General features: G+C 33.3%; 1 protein-coding gene across 1 annotated transcript in view; it reads left to right on the forward strand.

Annotated features, from left to right (window-relative positions):
• The window catches only part of ELP4 (elongator acetyltransferase complex subunit 4), a 210,204-nt gene that overhangs the window by 2,411 nt on the left and 186,457 nt on the right, over positions 1–21,336 (forward strand). Inside the window, exons 2-3 of the mRNA XM_036259175.1 lie at positions 6,133–6,168; positions 15,066–15,187. Coding sequence (XP_036115068.1) covers positions 6,133–6,168; positions 15,066–15,187 — 158 coding nt within the window. The remainder of the gene's footprint in view (positions 1–6,132; positions 6,169–15,065; positions 15,188–21,336) is intronic.

The following is a 21,336-nucleotide window of genomic DNA, read 5'->3' on the forward strand; positions in this document are numbered from 1 at the left end:
AACTTGAACTGTAATTTCAAAAATTTCCAGATTTGCCTGGGGATGGGACGCTAGTATTTGATTATTACAGACTTATGCTAAAAATTAGTGTTCATTAAGATGATTGAAATAAGTATCAGTTTTTTGATAATTTTGAAATATTTTTACATATATGTAGTAATTCCAAAGTGCAAAGAAGTAGAAGTTGTTATAATAGGAGTTACTACATGTGGAATAATAAATGTATGCAGAACTATTTTAGTTGTTAACTTCATTATAGCATTCATGTATTTTGATGTTCTGTTTTATATGGCTCTATGGAGCAAACCCTTTACATCTGTTTTCATTAAAACATTGTTTGAAAGTGAAACATTTGGCTGCTAAAGTGTATATATATATATAGGTATAAGCAATTCAGATTGTGTTGTTACTCAAATGTTATTTGACTGGGATTCTGACAAGCCTAATATGATCATATTGTGACAAAATGTAATGATAATAAGATGTTATGATATCAGGATGATGAAACTATTCTGTGACATTGTGATTGTTGCCTAAATATATTCAGTGATAACTGTGTAACAAGTAAATACTGTATTACTGCCATACAGTGCAGTGATATTTTACTACTGCCACTGTTCCATTAAAATTTTAAGCATAGATACAAAGTATACTTAAAAGGCATTATACAGGCTAATTGAATGTTAGTCATTTAATGATATTCTCATATTTCCATTGCATACTCCAAAAGCAAATTATTTTATAAATTTGAGAATTTCCTATATCTACATCTTTTAAACATGATCTAATCATATTAAATACATTTGTTCTGACAACTTAATTTGATTGTTAGATATTGATATACATTTCCCAAGTTGGCTACATTTAAATTTCTTAGGCTCTGAGATTTCCTAATGTGAGTTCTCAACTCTGCCCTTCCAGGAAAAGTATGTTGTTATTTGATGACACTATATGTAAATATTCTATTTTTATTTTTTAGGAATTTTCAAAGAGAGATTATAGTGGGTGAAAGATTCTGACAGAATTTCTTTCTCCTAGCATATAAGATGTAGTCTATTTTAGGACCATATTGTCGAATCTGTAGGAATTATTCCCCAGCCTCATCCTTCAAAAAGATGCTTAAAGGAAAGTATCAGGCTTGACTGAGTTACTTCTTTGCTGTTCAGAACTTATTAAATTTTGACTGTGAAGTGAATGCCAGGTAGGGACTTGAGGTAAATAATAGTCCAAGAAGAGTATTCCAAAGAAGCTTAATGGTGGCTAACATTTTCAACACTGATGTAAAAAAAATAAATACTGGTAGGTTTATTTCCTTTGCTCCACTATATCTTAATCTAAAGTGTGGGAGATGTACATTGAGTTTGGGCTCAATAAAGTAATCCTGGTTATGATACGTTAGCAATTAAAAGCCATAGCTCATTCCTTTGGGTTATTACATAAACTTGTTTTTTGTGATTTTAATCTACATAACCATTATGGTCACTGTTCATAGATTTTTCTATTTTGATTCCCATATTTGCCCAGCCAATAATTGTTATAAGCAAGAGTTGTCAGAATGTTTTATACTCCTAGAAAGAGTAGAAAAAGTAGAGTTATTAGTGAAATAACTGCAATTTAATTTGAGGTGTGACATTGAGTATTTAACAGTATTGCTATGAACTAAGGAAAGGATATGAACTTGTTTTTTTACATTACGTTTTCCCTAAAATGCCTTTCTGTTATTTTAAGCAAAACTATTCTTTTATAGAGAGCACTGGAAAGAACTTGTATATGTCACCGTTATCTTTTCTGTTTTTCTTTTCCCTTTTATTTTCTCTAACTTTGAAAAAGGAGATGCCCATGTTGTAAAGTAAAGCATCACTTCTGGGCCTTCATATTCTAATATATTCTTTTGACCTTAATTTACCCAAAATTTATAGCTTAATTAGAGATTTGTTTGGGGAAGTGTGGGGATGGAGTATTCTTCCTTTAAAATAATATTGATACAGTTTTCTAACTTCACACAAATTTTAAAGTCCTTTCTCTCATATTTTAAAAATCATAAAATAGGAAGATATTGGCACTTAATCACAAGATCTTAAATCTTCTCATAATATTTTTTAAAGCATTATATTTTTCTTTCTAGATTCAGGACAAATGCTGTCATTTTAAAATGCTGTTATGTAGCATTTTAAAATGTAAAATCTTGATGAAATTAATACTTTAAAATATCAAACTTGCAAAGTATCTTCAAGTTTTAAAACTCATGCCATCTTAGCATGTAGGTATAATATTTAACTGCCTGTATTTTTAGTAAACTAGAGATATATATACTACTTAAGAAGGTCTAGAATTAAAACCAAGTGTTTATTTGCTTAGAGACTTAGAAAGTGTCTTGATGATTTCTGTAAGATACGATTAAAGAGGAGAGGGGGCGGTAAAGAAGACCGTTTCACTTCATTGTATGTTTTATCATAAAAATAATATGATTGCTTACTTACCTCATCACTTACCTGTCAAACATTTTAGGGGTTACTGATTTTAAAGATATATTAAAAGCTAGCTTTGGTTGAATATATTGTCAACATATCCTGTGTGGTTGGTTGTTTAAGGTTTTACATTTTTGGTAGGGACATGACTGCAGATGTATTCAAACTTACTCTAAAATACAGCTAAAATGTCAGCATATCAAGTGAGGCATATCAGAATATTTTATACAGAGGTATTTGGGGGAAATGTGAGCTGTCACACTAAAATCAGATTTGGAAGACTAGAGTAACCTTGCTGCTATGTCTGTGTGTACATGCACGAGTTGAATCATTTCCCCTCATATGCATAGAATACAAACCTGACTTAAAAGTAGTTAACATGGTAGATTCATCTTATTCCTGATGACCAGCCTTCAAAATGCTGAACCTATACTAGAGCCAATCATAATTTGAGTCTAATTTACATAATAGAGGGGGGAAAATTGCATTTTTGTAAGAGAAGTCCTGATGGGATATTAATTTGGCTGATAAAAGTCATGGAAATGTCCCCATTTTATGTTTTAAGTAATGCTGAACTTTCTGGACATCAGAATTTTAATGTACATAAGATTTTTGAAATTTGAGTGGTGTTTTCTGAATTATCAGGAATAGTAGCTTGCATCATTCTAACAAAATTACCTCCTTAGCATAGTCTGATTTACTGTTAAGGTGATCATTTTTTATAAAGCAACAGGATACTTTCAGTGATTTGTTCTAATCAGAAAATAATAACCAGAATGGTAAGGGTAGCTGTTACTGTGTGTACCTTTCTGGGCCAGACACCTGAACTAGAAATCACTTCTTTTTAATTTTTTTTTTTTTGGTACGTGCCCCTAACGGGAACCGAACCCAGGATTCTCTGGTCCACAGGCCGACACTCAACTGCTGAGCCAAACTGGCCAGGGCGAAATCACTTCTTTTAATTGGGAAACTATTCCTTGATCTAGTCTCATCATCCCACTGTGAATAACATTCACATAGTGTCTTTAATTTTTAAGCATTCCTTTTCACACTTCCTTGAAGCTTTATATAAATTTCTAATTTGAGAAAACATGAATGTAGACCCAGGAAAGTTTAGATAAATCTAAATCCTTCCTATAAGAAATAGGTTAAGCCCAGCCCATGTGGCTCACTGGTTGAGCATCGACCCATGCACCAAGAAGTTGTTGGTTCGATTTCCAGTCAGGGCACATGCCCAGGTTGTGGGCCCAATTCCCCGTGGGGGGCATGTGGGAAGCGGCCAATCAATGTTCTCTCATGGATGTTTCTATCCCTCTCCCTTCCTCTCTAAAATCAAGAAAGAAAGAAAGAAAAGAAAAGAAAGAAAGAAAAAGAAAGAAAGAAAGAAAGAAAGAAAGAAAGAAAGAAAGAAAGAAAGAAAGAAAGAAGAAAGAAAGAGGAAGGAAGAAAGAGGAAGGAAAGAAAGAAATAGGTTAAGGAAAGAAAAGCAACTACTTTTTTGTAGTTCTTGCTGAAGACTAGACACTATAATCTGTGTGCCTATATTTCATCTTAAATATACACAGAATGCTGATTTGGTAGTTAAATGTTTATTTTTGTATGTAAGGGATCTAAGGAGGTGGAAAGTAGAATTTAAAATGTTCAAAATGGATTAAAAAGTTAGTGGTCTATATGTGGTTTATATGTAGCACTAACTGTACAATTAAACCATTAGCTTAATCTTGTCCCATAGAAAACCTTTGTGCTCTGATTTTTGGTAACATACGTGTTCATATATATTTCAGTTTATGTTAAATCTTTTGGTTTGAACAACATTCAAAGTTATCCTATGTATGGCTTTACATGGTATAATGAAGGAACTTATCTGAATGTGAAATTAAAATATATATTTGTCCTATAACAAATCTACTTAAACAAAAAAAATAAATAAATATGCTGATCTCTTCTTTTTTTATTGTTTTCTGTATCAATTTAGGATGTTCTACTTACAAAGTTGCCAAATGTTGCATTGTATTCTGTGTGACATGTATGTTACCAAATTTTAAATTCTTTGAAAACATAACATTTATTTATGCTACTTACAAAGCAAAAGATAAACACTATCAAAGGAACTTTACATACTATTTTTTTAAAAAACATTTGCCACTTTAAAACTTTTTGGAGGAAAGTTCTCTATTAGTGTTCTAATGTTTCTTTTACAATTTTGTGCCCTGCCCTGTGCAAAACCCTCAAAGCATTCTAATTACATTGTCTTCAACTGTCCAACAATGTTGAGTAGTGTATTTTTTAGAATTTATATTCCGTGTATTACAACAGCATCTATACATTTGAAGATTATTCAGACATGTATGGATGGGACATATCCATTCTGCCTGCAGACAATGCTTGGTACCCTGGTTGGCTCTCTGGCAGGCACCTTAGCTGGGTGCCTCAGAGCTGGGGACCAGTGTGGTCTCCAACAAATGAAGTCTTAATATAATCCTGGCTCTCCTCAGACGTGAACTCCCTTACACTCCTTGCCAGGCATGTAGTATTATGAACCTATTTTGCAGATCAGAACACAGAGGCATCAAGAGCTGCATTAACTTCCCAAGACAGGAAGCTAGTGATTAGTAGAATGTAAGTTAGGTCTAGGTGACCTCAAAGCCCATGTTTTCGTGTTTGTTTTTTATTGAATTTATTAAGGTGACATTGGTTAATAAAATTATATAGGTTTCAGGTACAGTTCTATAATACATCATCTGTACACTGCATTGGGTGTTCACTACCCAAAGTCGAGTCTCCTTCCATCACCATTTATTCTCCCTTTACCTTCTACCTCTCCCCACCCCCCAAGTAGATTACATTCTAATTTAAATATAATACATATTTTTACTTTTAAGTGAACTTGTATTTGCAGACTTAGTTACAAGTAATGCTACTTTACAAATGTTTTGAAAGCAAAATAGTAGTTGAATGTCGTATCTTTTTAGTTTCGTTCTAGTTTCCTAAAACTTGGTTTTAAATTGATTTTTAAAAATCTATTTGGGTTATATGTTCATGATCACATTATCCTAATTCAGATATTTAAAAGAACATTTTCTCGTAATATTGAACATTTATTTTGTGATTATGACTTTTTTGTTTGAAATGACAAATATGTTTATTTTAAATTCTAAATATATTTAAGCATGTCCAGATTTTGTGTATATTATTCATAATGAAAAAGGAATACATTTTAATTATCAGTTTGTTTCTTCCAAGGCTTATTAAATTTGAGCATAAATATTAAAGTGGAATTTTTTCTTTGTTGTACCTATGTAGTAGTTAAGTTACTGTGCACATTTAGGTCTTGAATATTGAGTTAATTTATTAACAAGTACTAAATATAACATTATTGGAATGGTTAGCCACAATTGTGTTGAGTACTGCATGGTCTTATCACAGGAGAATAGAGGATAGTACAGTATACTATAAAAGTAATTGTAATGTGTAGTGTGTAATTACATATAATATGTAATTATTTCATAATAGCACTTTAAGCAAAGTATTGCAAAGGTGATTAAAATATTTCAACAGCAATTTTAAAGTTATTGGAAACCTGTCTTTGCTAAAGCCTAACTTTTATGCTAAAAGTAATGTGAAATGTAGATTAATTTTCTTCTTGGTTTTGTTTTATTTTCAGGTGGAGGTTTGGCTGTTGGAACAGTTCTTCTAATCGGTTGGTATAGCATACATACTTGTTCTTCCTGATCAGTTTTTTGTTGTGCGTAATGACTGCATGGATTTTCCTATTCTGAAATAAAGTATTTAACTCTTCAGGAGTTAAGGTAATTCAAAGAGAAATTGCCTTAAAGTCTAATTTAAATTCAGATCTTGATCTGAACTTGAAATAAATTAGGCAAGTATATCTGTCTGATAATGTAGCTCTTATAATTAGAAAAATGTTCACAGGGCATTGTCCATTTTTTACAAAAAGACAAAAATTAATGCCAATTGATTTTTCTGGAGAATCTCGTATTTAGAGAGGGGTTACTGGAATGATTAATTTGAGAAGTTGGTGTGCTCATAAGTCCATTGTATATATCTCAGATTTTTTATCATTATTGACCTCTTATTGAAATAAAAGTAACAAACTTATAAATCATATTTTTGTTCACCTTTAAAGATATAATGGTTCTTATTTAAGTACACATTTATAACCCTTTTTGCCTTATTTTTTTAGTTTAGATTAGAGAATCTTAAAATTTAAGTAAACCTTGGCAGTTACATAATCAAAGCTCCCATCTAGCCACCAGTCACTTTTCCATAATCCTTGACAGATATCAAACATCATTTGAGTGCAAATTATCTAGTTTAAAGGACTCATCATTTCACAAAGCAATGTTTGTTGTTGAAATTACTGTGATTTGTTAGAAAGTTCCTTTTATTAATGTCTAATCCATCTACTTGTAGAAATTTTTTTATTCATAGTTTTGCCCTCTGATATAATCAAGAATTAATCTACATACTCTCACATGCCACTCTTAAACTATTTGAAAATAACTATTTTATCACCTCAAATCTTCTCCAAACTAAATAGACAGAGTTTCTTAAACCGGTTTTTATGTGTCTTGGTTTTAACCCTGGTTTTTCTCTTTTCACACCTTCTAGTCTGACTTTGTCTCTTCAGCTGTACCCAGAACTGAATACAATATTCCATATTTAGTATGGTCTGTACTAGAATTCTAGAAATGATAATATCTGTCATATTTTTTTAAAAATTTATTATTTAGTAAATAAAGAATAATTGAAGGACTTTATGGGAAAAATAATTTACAGTTTTTATTTAAAGTACAAAAAGATATATAGAAAAAAATAGGTTGACCTTTCGGTTGCTTAGTCCCCACACCCAGAGACAATATTGCCCTGGTAGCCCATACAAATATTTCTACATAAGAAATATACTTGGGAGCATTTAGCACCTTGCTTTTTTCACTTAATACATCTTAGAGAAAAGTCCATGTGCATTCATAAAGATAGACTTTATTCTTCTCTATAACAGCACAGGATTTTATGGTATGGATATGCTATAATTTATTTAAATCATTCTCTACTGATAATTTTAGGTTAATTCCTTTTTTTCCTGTTACTAACAATACTATTGTATAAATTTTGTACATAAACTTTGCATACTTATATAAAATATCTGGAGAATAAATATGTAGACATAGACTTGTTTGAGTGGGACATGTTAATTGTGTTAGATATAATTAGATTGCTCTCCAAAGAGGTCATGCCACTTTATACTTCAGTCAACAGTTACAAGAGTACCAGTTTACCCTCACCCTTGACAATACTGTGTATTATCAAACATTTTCATCTTTACCAGTCCCAACAGGTAAAAAATGAGAATGGAATTTTATCATTTGTTTACCTATGCTTACACTACTCTAATATGAAATGTCATTTTCCTATGTTTTCCTCCTTTTTAATAGGTTCCTCAAGATTGATTTCTACTTCTCTGCTATGCAAATATGTAGGAGAGCCCAGGCTGGTTTGGCTCAGCGGTTATAGCATTGGCCTGTGGACCAGAGAGTCCCGGGTTCAGTTCCCAGCAGGAACATGTACCAAAAAAAAAACAAAAACAAAAAAAAACAAATATGTAGGAGATAGACAGGAGCTAGGATGATTTCAAGATTTTGGAAATCAGAAAGTGTTGAGTTAGTGCCATTAGGTGAAGTCAGGAAAGGAGGAGAATAAACAAATATTGAGGTAGAGTAATGAGTTTAGTTTAAACATAATGAATTTTATGTTCTAAGTAGTTCTACCTCTTAGACAATTGAATATTTGTATAATAAATTTAGGCTAGAGAAAAATCTCAGGGATTACTAATGTTTTATTTAACATATTTAACTAACGTTTTATTTAACGTATTTTTTAGATGAGGTCATATGCATATATTAGAACGCCCAGGTTTATAAGACCCGTGAGGGTCCATAGATGGAACTTTAATTCTTTGACATTACATACAAATTTGTATATGACTATGTATATTTTTAGAGTAACATGTATAACTTGCATCAAATTCTTAGAGTGGTCTGAGACTCCAAAAATATCTAAGAACAACTAGAGTTAAGAGAAAAGCAAGGCAAAAATATACAGACTATGTGCATCATTATTTATTTATTTATTTATTTTTTTGGTACGTGCCCCTAGCGGAAACCGAACCCGGGACTCTCTGGTCCATAGGCCGAAGCTCCAACCGCTGAGCCAAACCAGCCAGGGCGGTACATCATTATTTAAGAGATAAAGGAAAAATAAGCCCATGAAAGAGGTTATGATCATAGCCTCTGGAATCAGATGTCCAGATTCAAATCATGGCTCTGCTGTTTACTAGCTGTTGTTTACCTGTAAAATAGGGATTAATAACCTTTATCTTTTAAGGTTATTTTGAGGATTAAATAGCTAATTATATGAGAATCACATTGCATTGTTTAAGATATACTTACTTAGTGGTCAATAAGATTAGCTATTTACTATTTTTTAGTAGGATGTTGAGTTCCTCAGAATTGGTGACTATCCCAAAGTGAGAAAAGAAGACAAATGTTTAAGTTCCCCCTTTCCAGCAATTGGATGTAGATGTAGGCTCAAGGAACTAGTACAACTACTTCCTCATCATTTCACCACCGTCACCACCCTTACTTACCAGGCAATACAGGCAAGGATTGGAGGGAGCAAGAATGCATCATTCATGGTAAAGTGACCCCTCGCTCAGGCAAGTAAGAGAGTACAACTCCAAGAGCATCAGTCATAGATGTTGAGAATGATTGCAAAAAGCAGAGACTGGCATTCTTGTTTCCCAGCTGATTGCTTGCTAAACTCTGAACCTGCAAGCCCATTAGTGAGCAGTGCATGTTGAGAGAGTTCTTGGGAAAGCCTGCCTTGTGTCTCTTAGAGTTGTTCAGCATTCTCAAACACCAAGACTGTTTCCTGAGTCTAATGTTGAAAATGGAGGGAGGCATGCTAGAATAGACTGTGTAAACATCTGGGATAATGATAGTGACAGCTAACTTTTCCAGAGGAGAAATTGAATATGAATACTGACCAGCCCCCCTTCCCCCCAAAAAAACACTATATTCTACCTCTTGGAAGGATTTTTTTAGTGACATATGGACTGGAATGAAACAGAGGAAGCCCATGAAAACCACGTATATCACCTATATGGAAACCACCATACCTTCATAGGCCACCAGCAGCAGGCTTAAATAGATCAGATCAGAGTGAGGTTATAGACATTTCTCTGCCTACGCCCAAGGCCAATTATGTAAGTTGATTTCTGCAACTTTTTCTTTCTCCCATTTACATAGCTAGGACTTGGAGAGATGACATGAGGGAAGAGGAATTTGAGAACTTTTTTCTTTAGGACCCCTCTGCCACACTAAAACCTTCAAGCCACATGTTTAGTCTGCACTTAAGGAAGAGGTGGAAAAGGTTTGCATTGAATATAAACGTTTATACTTGAATGTTCCAGGTTTTAATCACTGAAACTGGTGCTAAGAAAATCAAGCAATCCACTCTAGATGTCATTAAAAGATGAGAAAAAGAAGATTTTCATAGTATAGTGGAAAGTAGTAACTGAAAAAAATTAATAAAACCACTTCATATTTATATACTAAATTGAATTGAGAGCTCTATATAAACTACATTATCATAGAATGGCTAAAGAAATAGAGTAGAACGGTGAAACTGAGAGCAAGAAGTACCTTAACTGGGGGTATGGAGGGGGAGGGAGGGTGTAGTTTCAGGAAGAATATTCTCCACGGTAATTAATAGCTGCAAAACAAATGAAATAAGATCAAGATTTAAAAGTGTTGGAGAAATAATTAGAAAGTCATTGTTGACGCTGAGAGCAGTCTCAGTGAAATGATAGTAGCAGCTCATTTGAACTTTGATAAAAGGAGAAATTGATATTCCTGTTCTGTTCATCCTTTAGGTTTCATTCTACCCCTGGAGGCCTAATGAACAAGTATAATTCCATTTCCATATGACAGCCTATCAAATATTTGAGGACAGCTCCCTTGCATCCCTTAGGTCTCTTTTTCTTCAAGCTAAGTATCTTATTTCTCATGCTTGTTCAAGTCCCTTGACCATCCTGGTCACACCATTCTGAAGATACTTTAGTTTGTGTAAATACCCAAATGAAATATATTATTGTCAGTCTGGTCGACTACTAGAATAGATGAGGACAATCATCTCTCCCAACCTAGGAATTAGACTACTAATTCTGGCTAGAACTACATTTGCTTTTTGGCAGTCTGTTGCATCATTATCATTTTTGCTTGGCCAGTGTTATGGGGATTCACTAAATAGATTAATTAAATGCTTATTGTACAACTTCAAAATTTGTTGCACAAAATTGGTAATTTTCAGCTTGAAGAGCATATTTTTTGCTAATCCCTAAATAGGTGATATTCCGCCTATTAGTTTTTTGTGCTTCAAGGGGTCTTTGAAAAAATACAGTTGATAACTATTTTAGATAGAGTGTGTGTGATGATAGAGTGTGCTTTCAGCAAACTACAGTAGATTTGGTTGCTTTATAAGACAAGGATAGATTTATGTTTGTTGGTTTTTTTTCCTTAATTAATTCTACAAATATTTACTAGATATATACTATGTGCCCAGTACTAGGGTTATACCAATAGGAAGCATTATCTGTCATAAGGATCTTGTAGCCTGTTGGGGAAATTTCAATAATGTGTTTTAAATGCTACAAGAGGAGTTAACAAGATGCTTCAGAACATGTGACCATGTCACCCAGCCTTGAGAACAGCTTTTACAAGAATGGGGTTACCTAATCTGGGTCTGGGAGGGCTTCAGGGAATTAGCTAACTATTCTTAAAAATGTTGTATATATTGTATTTTTATAATCATTCAGTTCAAAAAACCTAATTTTCTTTTTCATTGATTTTGATCTGTAGTTACTTAGAAGTGACTACAGTTCAGAATCATTAATCTAGTCCAAGATACTTGGCATTTTCTAGATATTATTTTGCAACTGAATTCTAGGAGAATTCATACACTAAGATTTTAATGTTTTGAAGTGTATTAAGACCTGTTTATTGAATTAAGATATGGTTTATGGTGCAAATTCTAGATGTATTCTGGAATTGTATGATGTAATCAGATTCAGGTGGTTGATGAGGTTGTTCAGATTTTCTATTTTCTTAATAATTTTTCTCTTTAGTTCTTCTGTCAATTACTAAGATACATATGTTAAAATCTCCTAATATAACCTATTTTTATCTTTTCTTAGTTCTGTTAAGTTTGCTTTAAAAAGCTGTGTTTTTTAAGAAATTTGAAATAAAAATTTATCCACATACATGCATATATGGATATAAATACATACATATACAAGCACAGTGTTTTATAATTTCCCATAGACTGGGGATCGAGTTCACAACCTGGGTATATGTTCTGACCAGGAACTGAACCTGAAACTTTTTGGTGTATGGAATAATGCTCCAACCAACCAAGCCACCAGGCTAGAGCTCACAGCAAGTTTTTAATGTGTTTTGCGAATTTACAACTTTTGGTTAAGTTGGGTTTGTTTTTCAACTGTTTGAATACATAATTACCATTTCTTCTGGCCTTCATTGTCTCTGATGAGAAATCAGTCATTAATTGTATTGTTGTACCCCTGTATGTCATCATTTTTCCCTGCTGCTTCCAAGATTTACACTTTATCTTTGGGATTCAGCAATTTGCTATGATTTTTTTAGATTTGGTTTTCTTTGCATTTATCCTAGTAGAGGTTTCTTATGCTTCTTGGCTCTGTAATTGAATGTTTTCGTCAAACTTGAGAAATTTTTGGCCATATTTTAGCCATCACATTTTAAAATATTGTTTCTGCTTCTTTTTGTCTCTTAGTGTCTAGGACTTCAATTAAACATTGGTTGGACTTTTCTATATTGCTCCATATGTCTCTGGAGTTCTGTTTAATTTTTCATTTTCTTTTCTGTGTTCTTCAGATTGCATAATTTCTGTTACCTGCCGTCATGATTTTTTTTTCTTCCTCCATTCTTAATCTACTCATGAGATCACCAATTTATTTATAGAATCATAATTTTAAGCTCTAAATTTTTTCTCATTCCTTTTTATAGTTTCATTTCTCTTTTGATATTCTTCTGTTTACTTATTGATACCATATTTTTTAATACTTTGGATACATTTTTAAAATTCTTTGAATACATTTATAATAGTTGTTTTGAAGTCTTTTTTTGTTGAAAATTTTAAAAATACGTTTTCATTGATTTTTTTTTAGTGAGAGAGGAAGGGATAGAGAGAAATACCGATGTGTTTAATTGGCTGCCTCCTGCACACCCCCTACTGGGGATCAAGCCTGCAACCTGGGCATGTGCCCTGGCTGGTAATCGAACTGGGATCTCTCTGTCCCTGGAACAACGTTCAATCCACTGAGTCACACTGGCCGGGGAAGTCTTTATCTTTTATTTATTTATTTATTTTTAATTAATTGTCTTTTTTCTTTATTGATTTTTAGAGAGAGAGAGAGGAAGGGAGAGAGAGAGAGAAACATTGATGAGAGAGACTATCGATTGGCCACCTCCTGCATGCCCCCCACTGGGAACCAGGCCCACAACCTGGGCATGTTCCCTGACTGGGAATGGAACCGGTAACCTCTGGGTGCATGGGTCAACACTCAACCACTGAGCCACAGCAGCCGGGGAAGTCTTTTTCTTTTAAATCCAACTTTTGAGTCCATTTGGAATCAGTTTGTGTGTGTGTGTGGGGGGTGTTTTCATTAATGTGGATGACATTCAGTAATTTTTAGTTGAAATCTGCACATTGGTAATAATGCACTGTGATCATTCTGAATTCCATTCTGTTCTCCTGAGAATTCTTAGTTTTTTTTGTTTTGTTTTAATAGGTAGTTAACTTGCCTGGCCTTAGATTATTAACTCTCACTTCAGTATACTATGCAGCGGATAATAACTCTAACCAGTTTTCCACCTTTCAGTGTTGCCTTTTCAGCCTTGTCACATAGGATTGTCTGTCCGCAATCACAAAGTTTACTCAGTGGCCAAATATTTTTACAAAATTTACACCCAGATTTTGGAGCTCACACTTTCTATGGTCCTCAGCCCTGAGTTCTGTCCTCTGACACCTCATATCAATAGACTTCAGCTTTTTATAGTCCAAGATTCAGCTCTCAGATTGGGAAACGCATACCTTCAAAAGAGCAGCAAATTTGCAAATCTCACGTGGTTCAGTTACGTTTTTCAACTTTATCTTGTTGTCTTTTTTCTGCTTTCTATTTCTTCCATCATCTTATGCATAGCTTAGTGGTCAACCAGGGATTTCGACACAGTTAATAAACTTTCTGGGGCGTTCTTACGGGATTTTTTACCCAGTCATTCAGCTGTTTTGACAACACTGAACTCTAAATTCTGCCACCTCAACCTGGAAATGCTAAAGGAGGTTAGGAACAGTCTTTGGCAAAAAAAACCACAATCTTGAAATTCTTACAAGTCATGATCACTATCTTTCAAATGAAACTGCTGTGGTTGCTGCCTTCTTTTTATTGCTTTCCAGTGCCTTCAAATAATTATTTTTAATGATGTTTTATCCAGGTTTTGTAATTATAGCTGCAAGAAGTTTTACACGGTTCTAACATTATCACAGGCTCAAACTTTCCTAGAAATATTTTTAATAGTGTGATATTTTTTTACAAATATGAGTGGTGTCTGACATAGGAAATCAATTAATATTTGTTTAAAAAAATTAATAATGACTACTTTTTTAGATAGTGCAATAAATTTACCCTTATCTCTTGTCTTTGTGTTGTGTTTAAAGTTTTAAAGGAAAGAAAGGTGATATAAAAGTGTAAGCTTGTAGCTTATCCGTGATATTAAGAGAATAAAGATATATTCAAGTTATCATTCTTTCATATAACCTCAAAAATATAACACATTTTTGTCTAAGAAACCTGATGTTGTGTTTTTTTCCCCAGTAAAATTCAGAAAGAAGGAAGGATGAGGGGATAAGAAAAGATAAAAGGATTATTTACTAGGGAAACATTTAGTGCAAGTTTAGTAACTCTATCAAAATAAAATCTTTAATTTGAAATTATTGAATTTAAAACCCCAAACCAAACTGTAGAAATAATACTATTTTTATAAATATTATAAATCATAATCATCAGGCTACAAACACCAAGTGCTTAATTATTATGACATGAAAGAAATGAGGTATGTGTTTACAAAATGGTTGGTAGGTAATAATGACCTTTTTAGAGGGACAGTGCCTGAGAATATCTCAGTAAAGAAAAATAATTTCTGATTTCTTTGATATAGTCATATATAACCCTCTAAATTTTGTGGCTAATGGAGGTGGTATAGTAGATGGAGAATGATTTTTGATAAAGATAGGAAGACTCATTAAATAAGTACCTACTTCCCATTGACTATCAAGATAAGTTTCAGCCTATCTAGCTGTACCTTAGGAAACCAAATTATTGTCCCATCTCATAGACTTGTTTTAATGAGGAAATTATAAAAACACCTGAGTATGCTTGGCATATGGTAGGATTCTGACTATAATTTTTTTTCTTTTTTACAGAAGAGGATAAATATAATATTTATTCTCATTTCCTCTTCAAGTATTTCCTGGCAGAAGGAATCATAAATGGACATACTTTGTTGGTTGCATCTGCAAAAGAAAACCCTGCTGACATTTTACAGGTATAGAATAAAGTATATTCTATATGTTCAATATTGCATTTTAAACATTTTATGAAAAAGTATTGTTTATATATATAAACAATGTGATATGCTTGTATATATTACAAACTATGTTTAAGTGCGTTAATGCATGCATTTTTTTCTCTTAAAGAAAAGTATCAAATTTACTTAAGCATATAGTTTTGTTTTTGTTTTTTAAAGAAAGAATAGTTTATTGATTTTGAGAAAGAGAGAAACATGGATGTGAGTGTGAAACATCAATCAGTTGCCTCCTGCCTATCCTCCACCAGGAATCAAGCCTGCCACCGGGCATGTGCCCTGACCAGGAAGTGAACTGGCAACTTTTCTGCCCATAGGATGACACCCAACCAACTGAGCCACATGGGTGAGGGCTAGTTTCTTTTTTTTTAACCCTCACCCAAGGATATTTTTCTGTTTATCTTCAGAAAGAGTGGGAGGGAGGGAGAGGGAGAAAGAGAGAGAGAGAAACATCGATGTGAGAGGGACACCTCAACTGGCTGCCTCCTGGACCAGGGCCGGGGATGAACTGCAACCAAGGTACATGCCCTTGACCGGAATCAAACCCAAGACTCTTTGGTCCACGGGCCGATGCCCTAACCGCTAAGCAATACTGGCCAGGGCTGGGCTAATTCATTTTAAATTAGTGTTCTTGAACAATTTTTTTAACTTAAAATTTAGATCAGCAGTGGAGAAATTATGAATAAACTTTTAAAAACTGACAAATAAACTTATACTGGTGATACTAAGAGAACTCTGTAAAAAAGTTAGGTTAAAAAAAAACTGCAAAATATTATCAGACATTAAATTATCAGTATCCCAAAGGTATAAATCAAAAGAAAGAAACAGAAATCCAGAAATCAGAAGTACTCTTTTATTAATGTTATTTTGCTTTGCGAATGCCAGAAACTATTCTCTTCTAAGAAATATGCAATAATAAAATATTTTTTAAGATACTGTATCTTTTTAAAGCCAAGGCACACTTTTTATCTTAGGGAGGACAATTTTTACATTCAGAATTCTTGATTTCTTTGTCCAGAACAGAAACTCAATTTAAACTATTATTTGAATATAACTCATAATCTAAAGTTATGTTTTTCTCAGGATGTTTTGATTTTCCATGCATAGTTTGCAAATTGGCAATTTACTAAATAATTTACAAAGAATTTATAGCATAATAAATACTAATTTACAGTAACTATTCAACACCAACAAACTTTTATACGTTGTGTAAAAGTCACTGTAATAGTGAGGTCAAATCTAACATTCTTTCATATGGGTCATACTTTGCTTATTAAATAACACTCTCATAAAATACAAAGGAAAAATCTTTGTGTAATTTTCCAAATAATTTTCTTAATATTTTTGTTTCTTCTTTTGCTGCTTTTCCTGTGGACAGTGCTGTAGTGGTTAGGGGTAGTAGAGTAAAGGCCAAAATCATTGTCCTGAAGAAGCTATACAGGTTCTTCACAGAACATTCCACAACATACTAAGACTAACTTTTATGTCAGACATTTTTATAGCCATATAGAAATTTTTCACCAGACCAGAGGCAAAAAGGCAAGAAGGCCTATTTATGCTTTTTAAAATAAAGTGTTTTATTTTTCCTTCTTGCCTCCTTCTACATAGGTAACTGATGTTAAAACCTAATATTACTTTCACATTTTGCTTTAGAGGACTACATTTTTAAATTTTGAATACTAGTTCCTGATACCTTATTAGGTATCTTTAATTTGTAAAAGATAGTATTAAAAAATCAATGTACTTTACATGTCCTTATGTGAAGGACTTTGAAGTTAGAAAAGAAGTATTACCTTTTCATCAGGCTTTATTAAAATATTTAGTCACATATGCAAGTAATTAGATTCTGCAAGCATTTATTCATAAAGTACTATTATGGTGTAGTAGAAAAATACAAGGCGAGAATCAAAAAACAGACTCTAAAAAGTTGCACTTTGAACCAAGAAAGATTAATAAGGACCAGATATTTCCTCATGCCTAAAACAACTAAAAACAGGACCAAGTATATGAAACAACAGTTTTTAAGACACTGGATATCACACAGTAAAGGATGATTCCTGAGATATGTAAAAAAAATAAGCCAAGCCCTGTAACTTTTCTAGCATACTACATAAGGTCTCCAGGCTATAATGCAGAAGGGAGGAACCCAAGTTAAGACACCCTTAGAGACAGAGCTAGGAGTGCGAATTGTGACCTTGTTATTGTCTTCATCCAGAGCTTAAATAATGTTTAAAAAGATATGTAAGGGTGCCAAGTCAACGAGTAGTGACTTATGATGATTAATTTTATGTGTCAATTTGACTAGGCCATAGGGTATGCAGATATTTGGTCAAACATTATTCTGACTATACCTGTGAAGGTGTTTTTGGATGAGATTAACATTTAAATCTGTAGTTTAAGTAAAGCAGATTGCCCTCCCTAAACTGAGTGTGCCTCATCCAATCAGTTGAAAGCCCAAAATGGAACAAAAAGGCTGACCTTCCTGGTGTAAGAAAGCATTCTCCCTGCCTGACTGCCTTTGAACTTGGACAACAGCTTTTTCCTGCCTTCAGGCTCGAACTAAAACATTAGCTGTTCATGAGTCTTGTGCCTGTCAGCCTTTAGATTGGCACTACACCATCCGTTTTCCTAGTTCCAAAGCCTTCCAATTCAGACAGGAACTATACAGTCAGCTCTCCTGGGTCTCCAGCTTCAGCTTGCCGACTCACCCAGCAGATCTAGGGTTGTCAGCCTTCATAATCCTAACAACCACTTCCTTGTAATAAATCTCACGTGCACGCGTGTGTGTGCATACAATTAAGTAAATGGGGATAAGAGTTTTATTGCAGTGTCCCTCAATTTTTTTAAAATCTTTTTTTTTTTTTTCAGTAATACACGCAAAAAAAAAATCACACAGTATATATCATCATAAATTATTTTAAATTATTTGTCTGGTCTGTTAGGTCCACCTAAAATTTTGCTGAAAACATTGAAAAAATATTATTTTTCTCAATCATTAGTGCATTCACATTTTCTGTACCAAGCAGACATTTCAGTTGTCTCTTTGGTGCTTGGCAAGGGGAAGTAAACCTTTTATTCGTAAAGTGGGGAAAAGGGTGGTTTGAAAGGGGAAGTGGAAAGGGGAGCCTGCACTTCTTTCACTGGCACATTCTCTAGGGGGTCGGTTTTCTTTAAGAGGATTTAAGAACGTTGAAGATCAAGCAATTGATTCCTTTAAAACTTTCATGATCATGTACTTCTTTACAAGTTCTTATGCCCCAAGTTTAGACTCCCAGTTATTACAGTTAAAAGTGATGGAAATAAGCCATTCTTACCTGACCTGTAGAAACTTTTCTACGTTTATAACAGCAGGTGCCCAATCCAATTACATTTGAATGGTGAATGTAGCCCAATGAACCTGTTTTCAGTCATCCCTAAAGTATGTTAATCAATTCTAGGTAGTGTAATGTTAATTATCACTTGTTTCATATTAATTTGAAAAATAAGTAAATTACTTTTGGATTCCAAGGATGTAAGAATAAGTTTTAAGTTTCTGCTGCTCCATGAAATACCTAAATGAAAGTTATCTTGGTCAAAAAAACTTAAATTAACCTATTGAACTTAGAATTTATTTTATGAAAATTATACTTCTGAAATGTCACCTTACATGTAAATGTAATTAGAAGATACGAAAGAAACCATTAGTAATATTTTCCTGTTATGTTAAATATTATTTAAAAGATGATTATTTAAAATAAATATATATTGATTGATATATCTGTGGATATTTTTCTTCGGGAAAAGTACTGTAGGTTTCACAGTTGACAGATATTTGATGTCTTTATATTTTACCATATTTGAATTTTTAATGTTCCTAAAATCCAATTTATAACAACATGCTTGTTAAGCTCCCGGAACTTAAATTCTTATATTTTAAGGGAAATAAATGTTAAAAATGGTTTCACCATTTATTTATTCACTTTTTAAAATTTTTATATTCAAAATATTTTTTTATTGATTTTTTTTAGTGGGACAGGAAGAGAAGAGAGATAGAAACATCCATCAGCTGCCTCCTGCATGCCTTCCACTGGGGATCAAGCCTGATACCTGGGCGTGTGCTCCGACCCAGAATTAAACCGAGACCTCTCGGTCCATGGGACGACACTCAATCCACTGAGCCACACTGGCTGGGCAGTTTTTTGGGGTTTTTTTTGAAGAGAGGAGAGAGAAACGTCAATTTGTTTTACTTATTTGTGCATTCATTGGTTGATGTTTGTAATATTCTGATTGGGGATCAAACCTGCAACTTTGGCCTATTGGGACAGTACTCTAACCAACTGAACTACCTGGCCAGGTCACTGACCATTTATTTATATTTTTATTTTAATGGTTTTATTTTTATTTTTTATTTTTTTTTATCCTCACCTGAGGACATTTTTCCATTTTTTGTACAGATAGAGTGGGAGGGAGAGAGGGGTAGAGAGAGAGAGGGAAACATCGATGTGAAAGAGACACATCGATTGGCTGCCACCCGCACGATCAACTAGGGCCGGGGACAAACTGCAACCGAGGTACATGCCCTTAGCGGGAACCGAACCCGGGTGTCTCCGCACCGTAGGCAGACGCTCTAACCGCTGAGCCAAACCGGCCAGGGCAATGGTTTTATTTTTAAATGTATCTTTATTGTTGAAAGTCTTACAGATGTCCATTTATTTAATTATTATTATTTTTTAATTCTCATCCAAGGATACTTTTCCATTTATCTTCAGATAGAGTGGGAAGGAGGGAGGGAGAGAGAGAGAGAAAGAGATAGGTAGAGAAACATCAATGTGTGAGAGACACATTTATTGGCTGCCTCCAGTATGACCCCAAACAGAGCCAGGGACCAAACCACAACCAAGGTCTGTGCCCTTGACCAGAATCAAACCCTCGACTCTTTGGTCCACGGGCTGATGCTCTAACCTCTGAGCCAAACCAACTAGGGCACATCCATTTATTTTCAATGTCTGAAATGTTTCTGTTGCTCTAGACTAGCACAGATGTTTCCAACTAAAAAATGTGTTCTAGTGTCATCTATTGTGATTTATCTTGAGTACTTAGAATGTATTGTCAGAGACATAATTATGCTCACTGTACAAAAAGTTAATGGTCTTAAGCATTAGACATTATATAACATTGCATATTTGATGCTGCATTTGAAAGTTTATTTCATTCATTGGTTTATAATGAGTAGCCTAGAACAAGTTGTTTTTTATTTGAATAGCAAGTTTGCTTTACATGACAGTTGAATATTCATCAATAATGTATTCAGTGAAGTAAAAATTAAATTAACCATAAAGTTGAGTGTGTGATTTCCAGGAAAAAAAAAATTATCTTTTTTTATTTTAATGCCGATTTGCTTTTAACTAAAAATACTTTATATAAATGAGTAATGAAAGTAATTAAAGGTTACACATGCTAAATAACATGCACTCTAAACATTTTTCTACATTAAAAATAATTTAATGATTTGTTTTCAAACTATTTGAATTTGGTTTTCTTCTTATATTGCAATTTGTTGCAATATACTCTCAATCTTGTCATTTTATATTTCTTACATGTTTAATATGTAGTGATAAAACAATATTTGATTTAAAAGAATAATATGCTATCCTCATTTTTCTGTATAAAAAGTAGTATTTTAACAAATACATATTTTATGTGGTCTGGTTGTTTGCATATTTAGAATAGACTAGATTAGAAAATTATGGTTGATAAAAACTTAAATTATTTGTATTCTGCATAATACCAGTGCACAGATGAAGTTTTAACATGTCTCTGAGAAGAATAAACAAAATATTTTTGTAATTTGAGATGTTGAATATTAATGTGGATAAGTAGATTTTTCTAATAGTATTCAGTCAAGATTTCAGGTGCCCAACTCAATTAGTATTATACTTAAAACTCTCTTTTTATCAAACAGACTAACAATGGATTACCAAAACCAAGGCATTAACAGTGTTTAGAGATACAGCATAAGGGGGAAATAATGTAATTGCTTAGTGTTAATTTTATGATATAAAATTGGGGATTTCTGGAATCTATAACCAGGCAAATATTGCTGGTACAAGAAAAGGAAATGTACCATCTTA

Source organism: Molossus molossus, unplaced genomic scaffold, assembly GCF_014108415.1.
Source record: "Molossus molossus isolate mMolMol1 unplaced genomic scaffold, mMolMol1.p scaffold_m16_p_13, whole genome shotgun sequence".
NCBI lineage: Eukaryota > Metazoa > Chordata > Mammalia > Chiroptera > Molossidae > Molossus > Molossus molossus.